This window comes from Dromiciops gliroides, chromosome 2 (genome assembly GCF_019393635.1).
Source record: "Dromiciops gliroides isolate mDroGli1 chromosome 2, mDroGli1.pri, whole genome shotgun sequence".
Taxonomy (NCBI): Eukaryota; Metazoa; Chordata; class Mammalia; order Microbiotheria; family Microbiotheriidae; genus Dromiciops; species Dromiciops gliroides.
In genome coordinates, this window is record NC_057862.1 from 660,094,746 (window position 1) to 660,110,449 (window position 15,704).

At 48.4% G+C, this 15,704-nt stretch overlaps 1 protein-coding gene across 2 annotated transcripts in view; it reads left to right on the forward strand.

The window, feature by feature from the left end:
• NT5DC4 (5'-nucleotidase domain containing 4) overlaps positions 1 to 15,499 on the forward strand; it is a 33,514-nt gene extending 18,015 nt beyond the window's left edge. For both annotated transcript variants that reach the window (XM_043986589.1, XM_043986588.1), the window contains 15 exons: positions 235 to 330; positions 528 to 619; positions 1,228 to 1,285; positions 2,278 to 2,371; positions 2,594 to 2,647; positions 2,842 to 2,925; positions 4,282 to 4,314; positions 5,760 to 5,867; positions 6,859 to 6,925; positions 7,175 to 7,345; positions 9,212 to 9,263; positions 10,909 to 10,969; positions 12,187 to 12,363; positions 12,906 to 12,968; positions 15,320 to 15,499. In XM_043986589.1, the coding sequence (XP_043842524.1) occupies positions 235 to 330; positions 528 to 619; positions 1,228 to 1,285; positions 2,278 to 2,371; positions 2,594 to 2,647; positions 2,842 to 2,925; positions 4,282 to 4,314; positions 5,760 to 5,867; positions 6,859 to 6,925; positions 7,175 to 7,345; positions 9,212 to 9,263; positions 10,909 to 10,969; positions 12,187 to 12,363; positions 12,906 to 12,968; positions 15,320 to 15,376 (1,267 nt within the window). In that variant the 3' untranslated portion in view covers positions 15,377 to 15,499. The remainder of the gene's footprint in view (positions 1 to 234; positions 331 to 527; positions 620 to 1,227; positions 1,286 to 2,277; positions 2,372 to 2,593; positions 2,648 to 2,841; positions 2,926 to 4,281; positions 4,315 to 5,759; positions 5,868 to 6,858; positions 6,926 to 7,174; positions 7,346 to 9,211; positions 9,264 to 10,908; positions 10,970 to 12,186; positions 12,364 to 12,905; positions 12,969 to 15,319) is intronic.
• The last annotated feature ends 205 nt before the right edge of the window (positions 15,500 to 15,704 follow it).

Sequence of the window (15,704 nt, forward strand, 5' to 3'; positions counted from 1 at the left end):
AAGCACCAGCCCTGGATTCAGGAGGACCTGAGTTCGAATTTGGCCTCAGACACTTGACACTTACTAGCTGTGTGACCCTGGGCAAGTCACTTAACCCCCATTGCCCGACCCCCAAAAAAAAGTCTTAGTTAAATTATCGCCTTGTTCAGGAGTGGTGTATCTGTCTGTATTGGGTCCTGTCCCTTCTTTTCCTTCTCTCCTTTTCCTCTCTCCATCCCTTTTCTTGTCCTGCAGGGGCCTAGTGTTTGATGTACTCTACGGCAATCTGTTGAAGGTGGATACCCATGGAAATGTGTTGCTGGCTGCTCATGGCTTCTCCTTCCTCTCTGAGTAGGTGTTGGGTGGATCCTGTGGTGCCCTTGAGATTTAGGGGTAAAGACAAACTATGGTCTTAATGGAGCAAGGAACCCTCAGATGGATAAGGAGGGGGAGTCCCATTTGGGTTAGGGGAGAGCAGCTGGATATCTGCTCCATTTGCTCCCCTATTCCTCCCCCCCCATTCCCTCAATCTTCTCCCCCTCCCCCAGGGCTGAAATCTGGAGTTTTTACCCCAGCAAGTTCATTCATCGGGATGACATGCAAAGATTCCACATTCTCAATACTCTCTTCAACCTTCCAGGTGAGTGGGAGCAGGAACAAATGAACCAATCCTTCAGTCAACAAGCTGGCTAGTCAGCCAGTCACTGTGTTAGACACTAGACATACACAAAGTCAAAAATGAAATAAGGCTTTACTTTCAAGGAGCTCAGAGGGGAGGCAACTGGGAGATTCGGATGAGATGGGGCAGGGAAAATCCGAGCAGTGAGGATGACCAAGAGAAGGAAAAGGCATCAAGGAAGAGTGGGGGAATCAGCAGAGATGGAGATGGAGAGGAGAAAGTGGGGGGGGTCAGAGGAGGGGCACTGCAGGAGGAGGCAGCTGGGGAGGGGCATGTAGTGAGAATGAAGAAAACGAAGATCTGGTCACTCAGTGAGCAAGCACTTACTGTATGCCAAGCATGGAGGGAAGAGCTGAGTAATGCAAGCATGAGAAATTGAAGGGGGTGGCTGTTTGCCTCCTTCCTGTTTTCTACGTCTTCCTAGATGTCTGCTCTTTGATCTTGACCTAAGCTGAGCTCGCCTCATCTCTTCTGAGTGTGGGGCTCTGTTCCACACTGAGGACTGGGTCGGGGGCGAAAGGGGGGAAAGGTCCCCGGGTGTGACTGATTCCTCTGTGCTCCCTCTGCAGAAACGTACCTGTACGCCTGCCTTGTGGACTTTTTTACCAACTGCTCCAGATACATTAAGTGAGCTTCAAAACCATCCAGTTTTTGCCCTTGGGCCTCAAGCCAGACCACTGAATGACAGTCCCCTGAGCCCCATACCTCAACCCTGATCAGCCCTCAACCCTGTCTCCTCTGTGGGGCACCTGGATTGCGGACCACAATAATGTCTTCAATAGCATAAGCCCCATTAGTCATGGACATGGTAACTTAGAGGATAACCCACACGGTTAGCCCAGAGCGTAGCTTCCAGTGTAACCCATGACGCATTCCATAGTGTAACTGGATTTTGTTCGGTCGTGTCTAACTCTTTGTGACCCCATTTAGGGTTTTCTTGGATGAGATACTGGAATGTTTTTTGCCATTTCCTTCTCCAGCTTATTTTACAGATGAGAAAACTGAGGCAAACAGGGTAAAACGACTTGCCCAGGGTCACACAGCTAGGAAGTGTCTGAGGTTGAATTTGAACTCAGGTCTTCCTGACTGTAACTGGCAGTACAATGGTATAATTCACAGTATAGCTCACTTTGTTGTAGTGGGCAGCTCCCTTTTCCTCTCTCATCTTTCCAGAGGAAGTTGGAGGCTTGCAACCTCCTCCTCGTTTCCTCAGAGACTCTCTTGTATCCTCATTACACTCCATAGTATCATAACTCTAGAAAGCTGGTCTGGAGCCTCCGATTCCATCACTGGAATGTGTCAGAAACAGGACTTGAACCCAGGTCCTGGGATCATGGAATCCTTGTTCAGATGCCACCTAGACCAACCCCTTCATTTTACAAATGGGCAAACTGAAGCCCAGGGAGCTTGTGACTTGTCCAAGGTCGTGTAATTGGGTCCAAGTGAACAAGCATTTATAGAGCGCTTACTTGGCGCCAGGCACTGGGGATACAAATACAAGCCAGCTCGTGTCCTCCAGGAGCTGACTTTCCAATAGGGAAGACAAAGCCAGGAAGCACCACGGTCCGTCCTCTTTGAGGGTCCTTTACCCTTGTCCTCCTTCTCCCTGGTTTTCCTAGCTGTGACACTGGCTACCAGCACGGGAACCTCTTCATGTCCTTCCGCAGTCTTTTCCAGGACGTGTCCGATGCCATGAACAACGTCCACCTGTCGGTGAGCGGCGCCCACACCCCCTCCCCCCCACCTCCCAGCTCTGTCCTCCTTTCCCCCTTAGCCCTTCTCCACTAGGGCCCCTCCCTGTCCGATCTCTCTTCTGAAGAATCGTCTATCTAGCCTCAGCCCTCTTCCCTCGCCCCCTTTCCCACGGCCCCTCTGCCCCTGCCCTCCCTTTGCCGTCCGCCTTTTCCTGTATACATCTTCATTCCCCTTTCTCAGGGCTGCCTGAAGGAGAAGACTTTGGAGAATTTGGAGAAGTACGTGGAGAAGGATGTGAGTGCCGGAGGACTTTTGTTCTTCCTCCCCAGTCCCAAGTACAAGGCTGTGCAAACAGAAAATGTTCAGTCCTAGCATAGCCATCCTATGGTCTGATCCCCGTCCTGAGGAGGCTGAGGCTTACCGATGGGGGCCCAGGGTGGTTCCGGAAGACGCCTCATCCTCTACACTCCCCCATCTCTCTGCCCTAGGCCCGCGTTCCTCTCCTATTGGGGAAGATGAAGGAAGTGGGGAAAGTGTTTCTGGCGACCAACAGCGACTACAACTACACCAATGTGAGCAGAGACTGCTGGGGGAGCAGGGGTGGGGGGTGGGGGGGAACGGCTGACTTCAGTCGGCCAGAGCCTGTATCCCCACTTAGGTGAGTGGTGCAGTGGGTAGAACTCTGGATAGGCAGTCAGGAAGACGGGACTTTCAATCCTGTCTCAGATGCTTGCGGTGACACTGGGAAAATTCTGTAACTGCTCTCAGCCTTAATTTACTCATCTGTAAAATGAGAGCCCCCTTGGGCAGCTAGGTGGCTCAGTGAATAGAGCACTGGCCCTGGAGTCAGGAGGACCTGAGTTCAAATCCGGCCTCAGACACTTGACACTTGCTAGCTGTGTGACCTTGGGCAAGTCACTTAACCCCAATTGCCTCACCAAAAAAAAAACCAACCAAAACCCCCAAAATGAGAGCCCCCAAGGTCCTTTCAAACCCTAGGTCTATGACTGTATGATTCTAAGCACCGGGTTCAAGCTCCACCTCTGACCCATGCTGACTGAATGATTCTGGGCAAGAGTTGGTAGTGATTTCCATTGGCCAAAGTGATTTTCTCACTGGGAATTCTTTAAACCAAAAAGATCTTGGATCTGGCCCCAAAACAAATCAAAGTTCTGTTTTGCTGTCTTTGCTTCTGTGACCCATCAAACCCTAGGGTACCCCACTGGCTTTTGGCATCTGCCCTTAGGATGCTTACAACCAATCATATTAGACATGAATAGGCCCTTGGGAATGGGGTCCAAGCTCTGAAGTGGTATATTTATGTGTTTATGTCTGTGTGGGGAGGCATGTATGTGTGTGTGTGTGTGTGTGTGTGTGTGTGTGTGTGTGTTTTCAGGAGAGGAAGAAGGCCTTGATTGGGGTAAGAAGAGTGGAGACATAGTTTGGCAGAAAGGTTACTGGAGTGGGGAGGTGGGTAGGGGGGTGACGAGACCTGGGTGCTCGTCCTGACTGTGTTACATTGGGTAAACTCACTTTGGGCCTTAGCTTCCTCCTCTATGAGGTGGTTAGATTTTTCTTTCTTTCTTTTTTTTTTTCTTGTGGGGCCATGGGGGTTAAGTGACTTGCCCAGGGTCACACAGCTAGTAAGTGTCAAGTGTCTGAGGCCGGATTTGAACTCAGGTCCTCCTGAATCCAGGGCTGGTGCTCCATCCACTGTGCCACCTAGCTGCCCCCACCACTTAGTTGCCCAGAGGGAGTTAGATTTCAAGGGGCAGGGGGAGGGCTCTATCAGGCCTAAAAGCTTGTCTTTTGAGATGTGCTTTCCTGGTGGGGTCAGAAGGGATGAGGCAGAGGGTGGCCTTGGGCAATGGCGATGGTGGGTTTAGAATACTTGGAGACTCCCTGACCTTGCCTCTGGTCTCTTCCAGGCCATCATGACCTATCTGTTTGACTGTGGTCAGGTGAGTGCTCCTGCCTTCCTGGGGTGTGGCTAGGGCTGTGTGTGTGCGTGTGTGTGTGTGTGTGTGTGTGTGTGTGTGTTGGGGATGGGCTGGTGAGAGGTCTTGCCTCTAGGCTCACAGGTGATTAGCCAAAGGGAACATTCTTTCTGGGTGGTTCCTGACTTCCAGCTCTCCTGGCCAGGAAGACAAGGAAGCATGTTATTGCTGCTGCTTTCATGTGGGGGGTGGGGCAGCCTAGGGTGAACAGCCTAGAGGTGATCGGTTGTGTGTGAAAGGGCAATAATGTGGAGGAGCTATCCAGTCTGGGGATCTGAGTTCAAATTTGAACCCAAACTCTAAATTCCTCTGACTCAAATCATAACTTGTGTGACCTTGGAGAAATCATTTGAACTCTAGGGGCCTAAGCTTCCTCCTCTTCCAGTAAGGAGGTGGGGATTGAATTAGACAGTGTCTGAGGTCTTTTGGGTTCTAGAGCTAGGATTCTTTCCTTCTCCCTCTCCGCCAGGCCATGCAGAAGGAACCTGGTCAGGGAATGACCCGTTATTGCCATCTCATAAAGGAGCTAAAGTATTAATGAGGTTATTTCAGTGTCAGCTCTAAATCCATGGGTGCCATGATCCCATAAAGTCCAGCAGGATGAGGCACAGGTGCAGGGGAGCAGGACTCTCTTCCTAACTTCCTCTGTGCTGGCTAAGCATGGACGTCTGAAAACCAGCGGGAGTCTGTAGGACTGGGAATGACCTTGTGTCCACGGGTTGTGTGACTGACTATGTGTTTAACTGGGTGTGTCTGTCTGTACATGTGAGAGGGACTGACAGCGGCATAAGAGCACATTCTTGATCGATCATCCAAATAAGCCTAGGTCTAGAGCTGAAAGGGGTCTCAGAGGCCTAGATCCAACCCAACCCTCTCCCCCCACCCACATTTTGCAGATGAAGGCCCAGGGAGGGGAATGGATTTGTTCCAGAACAGGTGCTGACCTCAAGGGTCCCCTAATTCAACCTCCTTATCTAACAGATAAGGAAATTGAGGCCTAGGGAAGGTCACTTATTAGTGCTGGTAAATGAGTCAGCTGGGGATTTGAACCCAGGATCTTTGACTCCAATTCCAAGGCTCTTTCACTGTACCACCTGACCACTCTGAGCCTCTGTTTCCTCATCTCTAAAATGAGAATAAACACTCAAGACACCTTAATTGTGAGGTTGGAGCTTTGCAAACTCAAGGTGGGTTATAGCTTTTGGTGACAGCACAAACTAGATGTTAGCACTGACTTCATGGGTCTACTGCAGTCTGGGAGTTAATACTCATGGACCTGGGGCAAGATCCGAATCTTGGAACTGAATCGAAATTGTGCATGTGCGTGTGTGTGTGTGTGTGTGTGTGTGTGTGTGTGTGTGTGTGTGAGCTTTCTGGATCTGAGTCCCCATTCTCACTCCTCTACATAGGCGGAAGGTTTGGCTCGGCCCTGGCAATCCTATTTTGACCTGATTGTGGTGGACACGCAGAAACCCCGATTCTTTGCAGAGGGGACAGTTCTGAGACAGGTCAACACGGTAATGAAGTGGGGAGAGGGGGGCATGTTGAGGTGGGTGGGAGGGAGGGTGGGTTCTGTCCATTGTAGTCCTAGAATCAGGAAATTATGGCAGCTGTGCTTCCTCTTGGGAAAGCTTTGGTTCAATGCTTGAGATCCCCAAACCTGTGGAGGCCTGATTCATTCTTCTAGCATAATGTTTGGGTAGGGTAGGGGTGGGGCTGAGAAGTTGAAACTGCTCCCATCTCTCCATCTTCTCTCCAGGGCCCACAGCTGAGGCCATCTTAATGTTTTTTTTTTCTTTAAATTAAAAAAATTTTTTTTTTCAGCTAACAAGCATTTATTTTCTCTCCCTCTTAGTTTTCCATACCTCCTGTTGAGGAAAAAAAAAGCAAAAACCAAAACCTTTGTAATAAATACACATAGTCAAGCAAAACAAATTCCCACCATGGCCGTGTCCACAAATTTATGTCTCATTCTCCACGAAGTCCACCACCTCCCTCTCAGGAGGTGGGTAGTGAGCTTCGCTTCATTATTGGTCCTCTGGGACTGTGGTTGGTCATTGAGTTGATCAGAGTTCTTAAGTCCTTCAGAGTTGCTTGTTTGTATAATGTTTTTTTTTTTTGGGGGGGGCAATGGGGTTAAGTGACTTGCCCAGGGTCACACAGCTGATAAGTGTCAAGTGTCTGAGACCAGATTTGAACTCAGGTCCTCCTGAATCCAGGGCTGGTGCTTTATCCACTGTGCCACCCAGCCACCCCTATAATGTTGTTTTTATGGTAGACTGTTTCTCTGGTGCTGCTCTTTCCTCTGCATCAGTTCATAGAAATCTTTCCAGATTGCTGTGAAACTTCTTCTTTCACACTGATTTTCCATTCCATTCATAACCTCCTTTTAAGACGTATCCCATCAGCAACATTTCCTACTTGGGAAAAAAAGGTTTCTCTTTGCTCAGGGCTTGGGGCTTCTTGGCCTAATGACCAACTTTGCTTCTATCCTCTAATCTCTACTAGGACTCAGGAAAGCTGAGAATTGGCACCTACACGGGGCCCCACCAACACTGCGCTGTCTACTCTGGAGGTAGGAGCTCCCTGTGCGTCATGAGGGCCCTCCTTCCTCTCCCGTGGCTTCTGCTTGCATTCTCTTGGCTCGAGGGGCCCATCTCTCCAACCTACCCATTCAGGAAACTTGGAGCTATGGGACATTCCCATACATTACTGGGGACAATACTCTAGGGTCTTAACTAAGTCTTTGCAACTACATCAGCCCCAGGGGAGATGGGTACTAAGGGGGGATGTGACAGTGACCTCTGCCCTTTCTTTGGAACAGGCTCATCAGATGTCGTATGCGAGCTGCTTGGAGTAAGCGGGAAACACATCCTCTACATTGGGGACCACATCTTTGGGGACATCCTCAAGTCTAAGAAGCGACAGGGCTGGCGCACCTTTCTTGTGGTGCCTGAGCTGTCCCAAGAATTGGCTGTCTGGGCCCAGGAGAATGGTGGGCAGAACTGGAGAAGGAAGGTGGGGAGGAGAGAGGGAGAGGAAGTGGAGCTCTCAGCATTATTGGACAGGACAGAGGTTGGGTATCATCTCAGGAGAGAGGCCCGGGGACTTTGGTAGAGGAGGCTACAGGTGGACTGGTGGGGTCAGGGACAACGTGGCAAAGGACTAACGTGTCTCATTTCCCCATGTGCACCTGAAGGGCTGGGTTGGTCATGTCAGAAGGGAAGGACCAAGGGCACTCCAAGGGTTGAATTTATGATTCACCTGAGAGCCATTTAAAGAGGGAGAAAGGTGAAGAATTGAACATGGTACTAAAGTCATAGCATTCCAGTATATATTAGTTATCTCCTTACACCTTCTCCCTGGCCAGGCAGACTCTGGTGGAAATTCACTCTTTCTGGGACCAGAAGTAGATAAAAGTCCCTATCCAATTCAATTCAACAGACGTTTACAAATGTTTAATGCTATTGATATCTATTGTTTTTACATCATCTTCTTTGGCCAATATATCCCCCCTCTCCTTAACCCCCTCCTAGAGTTCATCTCTTAAGCTGGAGGTGTGTAACCTCCCCCTTGGAGGGGGATAGATAGACTTAAGGGAGGCTATGAACTTGGGTCAGAAAAAAATTACAGCACATTTTAATTTTCACTAAACTCTGATTGAAATTTGGCATTTCCTTCAGTTATTTGAAACATTATTCTGAGCAGGCCCCCATAGCCTCACCATGCTGCCACAGGGGTCCAGACCAGAGAGAAGCTTGCTTTAAGCTAAAGGGTAAAAAAGGGGGGCAGCTAGGTGGCTCAGTGGATAAAGCACTGGCCCTGGATTCAGGAGGCCCTGAGTTCAAATGCAGCCTCAGACACTTGACACTTACTAGCTATGTGACCCTGGGCAAGTCACTTAACCCTCATTGCCCTGCCCCCTCCCCCCCAAAAAAAGTCAATTGAAAGATTTCACTTAACCTTCATTGCTCTGCAAAAAAAAAAAAAGTAAAGAAGGAAAAAGAAACAGTTTAGCAAAACGAAGTAGCACATTAGCCAAATGAAATTGGCCAAATTGCATCCCTTCTAGCATCAAATTTGTGATCATAGGTGCTTCACTTTGACATTTATTCCTGCTCCAAGACAGTGAGCTGCAGTGTGCTCCAGTCCCAGCCTGGTGCTAAATACCTTCACAAGTATAAAGGGGTTGGAGAAGGTGCAGGACTTAGAGGGCAGTTTGTCTGAAAAAATCTGGGGTACTTGGTAGACGGCAAGCTCGGTAGAAACTGACTGTGTTATTCAAGAAAGCTGATGAGCTCTGGGTCTACCTTTGAGGTATAACTTCTAGGCAGAAGGAGATATTCTTCTCACAGAGCTAGTCATGCATCTAGCATTTTCTTCAGTTTTGGTTACTGCCTTAGAAGAAGGACAGTGATAAGCTGGCAGGCACCCCGAGGAGGGCAACGTGCATAGTAAAGGGTCTGGAGTCAGTGACACATGAGGAGTGATGGAAGGAAATGGGAATGGACAGCAGAGCTGACTTGGAGTACGTGGAGGCATGAGGATGTTGCTGGAATGTGTTAGAAGGGGGGTTTGCCTTGGGAGGTTGTGTTTCCTCTTCCTCAAGGCCTTTGAGCAAAGGCTGATGGAATACATGTTGGATGGGTTGTGGTGTGGACTCTTTTTCAGATATGGTTTGGATCAGACGTGGGGTGGCTGCTGAGGTCTCTGTCAACCCTCAGGTTCGGTGGCTCGGTCATTCTCCTGCAATCAGGGCCAAGGTGGCCACAACAGCAGTAGTAGCAGTGGGAGGAAAGGGGGTTCTGGGGAGCAGTCGGGAGCCCCAGCTGACTTCTGCTGATTCCTTGTTATTTTCTAGAGGTGTTTGAGGAGCTGCAGAAGCTGGAGGGGTCTTTGGCTGAGCTGTACCAGTGAGTGAACCCCAGGGTCTTCAGTCTGGGAGGGGGGAGATAGATTGGATGGGGAGGGGCTGAAAAGGTCTGCTGGGGATGCCCTGCATTGCTCATGTTCATGTTCACGACTCATGTTCAATCTTAGGAAGACCTGGATAATAAACGGAGAGTGTGTGTGTGTGTGTGTGTGTGTGTGTGTGTGTGTGTGTGTGTGTGTGTGTGTGTGAGAGAGAGAGAGAGAGAGAGAGAGAGAGAGAGAGAGAGAGAGGGAGAGAGAGAAGGATAGAAGGAAAGAGAAAAAGAGAGCAGAGACAAAGAGAGAGACGAGACCCAGAGACACAAACACAGAGAGAAACCTATAGATACATAAACACATACATGTTGGGCTTGCCCTTATTGTCCTAGAGATTCTATGGGACCCTCTCTCAGGAGCTGGGATCCCGGAGGACCAGGGCCTCCAACCAATCCCAAGTTATCTGGGAAGAAAAGTACTTCCAGGTGGCCAATTAAAGCTCTCGATGAGAGATCTTAACCTGGACCCCTCTGGCAGCCTGGTGAAGTCCATGGATTCCTCAGAATCATGTTTTTGTTTTTTGTTTTTTTTGGTGGGGCAATGAGGATTAAGTGACTTGCCCAAGGTCACACAGCTAGTGTTAAGTGTCTGAGGCTGGATTTGAACTCAGGTCCTCCTGAATCCAGAGCCAGTGCTCCATCCACTGCGCCACCTAGCTGCCCCCCAGAATCATGTTTTTAAATGCATAAAATGAAACCCATCAGTATTCTACTGAAAACACAGTTCTCCAAATATTGAAAGAACAAGTTGGTGGACCCCAGACAGAGAACCCCTGCTCTAGCTGAAAGGCTTGAGCTTGCAAGATCATGGAGCTGGAGCTCCAAGGCCATCCAGTCCGACCCTTCATTGAACAGAGGGCAATGTGGGAGGCTAAGGATGCATGAAGAGTACAGGTCCCCATCATGCACCAGCTGGCGAGCAAATAGCATCTTCTCTTCAACTTAGAGACGTAGAAAAGAGATTCTTCAGCTGGGGTCAGAGAGCTTGAATGGGAAAAAACCTCCAACTGAAATTTAGTATTTCCTTTAATTATGATTAGGGAAAAAACCCAAAACAAAAACGACCCAACCCACCATTGTTCTGAGAAGGGGTCCCCTAGCTTTCAGCAGATTTCCAGATGGGTCCATGACACCAGAAAGGGTAAGAACTCCCATCATTCTTAGAAAATCCTTTAGAGCTCTGGGAAGTTAGGGCACAGGTCCAGGAGGGGCACCACACAGTTTGTGTCAGGTGGAGGCTTTCACCCAGGTCTTCCTGGTTCAGAGGCCTGGTCTTTCTCTCTACTGTACCAAACAGCCTCTTTGGACACATACGGCCAATAATCGTAACAGCTTTTATAGCACTTTGATGCTTGAGAAACCCTTTGCCTACAGTATCTCCTTTGGTATTATCCCCAATTTACAGATGAGGAAACTGAGTCTCAGAAGGTTAAAGTGCATATACATGGCCCATACAAGGATTTACCCATACAAATGTGATTATATGGGAGCAGGGGAATGGGGAGGTTCTTTCAGGGGTCATACTAATAGCTGCCCCCTTTTGGGGGCAGTAGACTGAGATCTTTGATCACTGCCCTTCCTTCCTGCTCAGGCACATGGACAGAAGGAGCTGTGGGCAAGAGGACATCAGCTCCACCAAGAGAGAGATTCAGGTAACAGTTTGGGGAAGAGAAGGTGGGGTGGGGTGTGTGTGTGTGTGTGTGTGTGTGTGTGTGTGTGTGTGTGTGTGTTTTGGGGGATCCAGGGGAACTGACCTTCCCCTAAGCTTTCACTTTTCCCACTGGGTCTGGGGACAGTGCTGAAGAGCAGGGTCCTCCTGATGGGTCAGTGACTAAGGTTGCCATCTGCCTCTCCTTGACCACTAGTACCCCCTGCTGGCTCAATAGCCAAATAGCATGGAGCTTCAGCCCAGCCAGAAGGTCTTATGGGTTCTCAAGATTGAGCCCTTGAAGGACTGAGAGACCACTCAGTCCCCCCACCCAGATCCAGCACGCTTTCCACTCTGCCCCAGGTCCCAGCTTGGGGTTCAGGGTCCTCCAATGGGTGTGGTAATGTGGGACCTTTGGCCCAATCTAGCTTCCTTATAGCCTTTGTTTAATGATAAGAGCAGTAAGATTTGCAAAATACTTTATGTATGTTATCTCATTTGAGAGACAGTAAGTATATGTGTATATATGCGTGCATATATGTATATGTATATGTATATGTATATGTATATGTATATGTATATGTATATGTATATGTATATGTATATGTATATGTATATGTATATGTTTATTCATATCCATATCCATATCTACATCTACATCTATATTTATATCTACATCTATATTATCCATATCTCAGGGCAGCTAGGTGGCACAGTGGATAGAGCAACAACCAGGCCTGGAGTCAGGAAGACCTGAATCCAAATATGGCCCCAGACACATACCAGCTGTGTGACCCTGGGTGAGTCCCTTCACCCTGTTTGCCTCCTACTATGTGCCAGATAAGTAGTGTTTATCCCCGGCTTGCCTCATCTGTAAAATGGGGATAAACACTACTTATCTCTCAGGGATGTTGTGAAGCTCAAACAAGATCATAATTGTATAGTTTTCAGTGTAGAGCCTGGCACATAGTAGGTGCTATATACTCATGAACTGTTTATCCCCATCAACCACCATCGTCGTCATTGTCATCATCAGTCATTGACACCACAGGGGCAGCTTGCCTGCCTGTCTCAGCACCCCCATGTCCCGCTGCTGTTCCATCTGACCAGGCCTTAAAATAACAGTCGGGACTGAGGATGGCGATGTCTCAGAATTAGGCCCTGGCCTGGGCCAGGATGGGGAGTAGGGGGGTTCTCACCTGTGCTCTCTTTCCTGCCCAGAGGGTGACCCGGGAGATGGACCTTTGCTATGGCAAGATGGGAAGTTTGTTCCGCTGTGGATTCCGCCAGACGCTGTTTGCCAGCCAGCTCATGCGTTATGCGGATCTCTACTCTTCATCCATCCTTAACCTCCTGCACTACCCCCTGAGCTACCTGTTCAGGGCCGCACCAGTGCTGGTGGGTTGAGAGCTCCCACCTCTGTCCTGGGGCATCTTCGACAGAGGAGGAGAACATGGTAGATGATGAAGGCAGCTTGAGGTGTGGAGTAGGAGAGAAGTGGGAGTCTAGTCAGATGGCAGCTAAGTGGGGCTGGTCCTGGAATCAGGAAGACCTGACGTCTGGCCTCAGACATTTACTAATTGTGTGACCCTGAGCAAGTCACTTCACCCTGTCTGCCTCAGTTTCCTCATCTGTCAAATGAGCTGGAGAAGGAAATGGCAAATCCCTCCAGGATCTTTGCCAAGAAAACCCCAAATGGGGTCAGGAAGAGTCAGATACCACTGAGGAGACGACTGAACAACAGCTTACCCTTTCCTTTGCGGTAGGGCTTCCCTGTGCTCTTTCCTCCTCCATGGTCACTACTAGTCAATGCATCCCTGAGATGGAGGTGGCAGCAGTGGTCACCATAGGGGCTGATTCCCATCCTTTCGAGGCTCCCTAGAACTGCCCCACTAGCCACCCAGGTGCTCAAATCTCCATCTTCCTTCTCCTTCCTATAGACGCCCCATGAAGCTGCGGTGGAGCTGGAGAGGGGTACTCAGGATCCAGTGAGGGGCCAGAGGGTGAGTAGTCAGAGCCATTAGTAGCTCTAGAGGGGAAGCTAAGGAAGGTGGTGGGGTGGGGAAGAGGAAGATGTTGCATTGAGATGGAGCTGGGAACCAAATTGCGCATCTTTGCTTCCAAGCACTGACTTGCCAGGGGCTATTGGGTTGGTCTTGTATCATGAGGATCCGTCTTCCCAGCTGTGTTTGCACAGCTCAGTAGTGAACTAGAACCAGCTTAGAGGGCCGGGCCTTGGGTGGGCAGGTCAGCTTCCCCAATTTGTCATCTCACAAATGTGTCTCCCTGACCACCGTGGAGAAAGGGGTGACTGAGTCTAATTGGGATGGCACAGAGTAGATGCTCAATCAATATCTGCTTGATCAATTATATGAATGATTAATTTATGACATAATTAAATTTATAATTTAATTTTAAAAATAATTAAATTAAATTTTTTTTTTTTTGTGGGGCAATGGGGGTTAAGTGATTTGCCCAGGGTCACACAGCTAGTAAGTTTCAAGTGTCTGAGGCCGGATTTGAACTCAGGTCCTCCTGAATCCAAGGCCAGTGCTCTTATCCACTGCGCTACCTAGCTGCCCCCTAAAATAATTTAAAATATACAATTATCATTTTTATATCCCTGGGTTCTCAAAAATTAATCAGTGGAACATAAACTTTGGCACACCTGACTGAAAACAAGTCTCCATAAGTTTAGAGAGCAAAGATGTACCAAACATGAGGTCGAGTGGGTTTTGCCACAGGGTGCTGACATGAATGGAGTATACTCTCTCCTGGGGAAATGTGGTGCTGCTTTCTCCCTGTTGTATAGAGGAGAGAGCGAGACTTGGAGTCAGGAAGAACAGGGTTCAAATCCCACCTCAGCTATGTTACCTTGGACAAGTTACTTAAATTCTCTATGCCTCAGTTTTCTTATCTGTAAAGTGAGAAGGGCTGGACATGATGACTTCTTAGGTCCCTTCTAACTCTAAATTTAGGATCCTTTGAACTTTGCTCCTTTGTCTTTTCCTGCTTGTGTGCAGCTCAATTCCCCCCCCCCCCCCCGCCCCCATCATCATGGTGCTGTCTCTTAAGGGCCCTGACGTTTTCTTTCCCCTTCCTTGAATGGTTAGACTGTTCCCTCTCCCAGGATAACTATGCTTGAAGGAGAGATTGTGAAGTCCCATCCTAGCTGCTCCCCCTCCCCAACTGTTTTTATTCTAGGGAAAAATATTCTTGTGTGTCTATTGGATTGGCTTATGGACAGATTGGCCATAGGTTGTCTCTGGTTTGTTTTTGTTTTTGTTTGTTTGTTTTTGCGGGGCAATGAGCGTTAAGTGACTTGCCCAGGGTCACACAGCTAGTATGTGTCAAATGTCTGAGGCCAGATTTGAACTCAGGTCCTCCTGAATCCAGGGCTGGTGCTCTAGCATCCCAACTTTAGGATGTCCATTTTACTGGTTAACCCAAACTCTGGTAGGTTGATAGCACTTTGTCAGACAAATTGATTCTTTCAGTAATTAACTTGTTGAATACTGCTTTGTGCCCTGCAATGAGCTCGAGACTATGGGCAATTCAGTGTCAATTCAACAAGCATTAATTACTTGCTGCGTTCTAGGCTCAGGAGACACAAACCCCAAAACATTTATCTGTGTTGCCCTCAAAGATCTTCCTTTCCACTGTGGAGAAACATACATAGACAAGTCAATATGAAGTATATGGGAAATAATTTTGGGACAAGGGGGGGACAAACACTGGGGGTAGGGACAAGAGGGTCAGGAAAAATCTCTTATATAAAGGGACTTTGATCCTGGTCTTGAAAGAACTGAGATATTTCGAGAGAAGGAGGTGAGTGAGGAGGAGGTGAATGGGGAAAACATTCCAGGGAACTTCCCAAGAGGGATTTATATTCCTCTTGACATTCCTTTGATGGAAGGTGCTGTGTCTGGTTCATCTTATAGAACCATGTGGTTCTCTCTCTCATCCCTCTCATGTGAAACTGCGGCTACCAAGTTCTGGGGGAGTTTAAGGGAGCTGTCCAAGGTTGCACATTTAATAAGAACCATGGAGGGGCCTCATGAACCATGCCCTTGGAGTCCATCCAGCACAATAGACCCAAGAGGATAGGAACTGGATGTCTGTTCCACAGTGGGTACTTAATGTTTACCCACCTTCGCACTCCCTCTGACTCTGCAGACCAACACCTGTTTTTGCCACTTAGAGAGTAGCCTGAAGAGAACTGAATTGGCTTGTCTGGGGTTATACAGTTTATGTGGATCAGAGGCCCAAGAGATATTTGTCAAATGAAATAGGATTTTCCAGGTGGCCTTTGGTGGAAATTTTCCAATATCTTGTTTTCTTTGTCTCTTATCAGAATATGAAAAATGTTCTGCTGGGATTCATGGAGGGACACGCAGGAGAGGAGGCCTGAGATAATCTGGCGATGATTGAACCATTCCCTGACTTGAGGCATATCTGGATTTATTTTCAGACCCTGGAAGAGATCATATGGGGGAAGGGGTGGGAGTGGGGTGAGGAAGGGGTGTAGGGAAGGGCAGCCAAATTAAATTCAGTTTATTTCAGCAAGCATTTATCCAGCACCTGCTGTGTGCTAGACACTGAAAAGACAAAGTATAAAAACCAAAATGGGGCCTAGTCCTAAAATGCTCACATTCTACTGAGGGTGGGGAAGATTATAATCTGTACAAGGCTAATAAGTAAATAGGTGAAATAAATACAAAAAAGTATTAGGAAAGGGG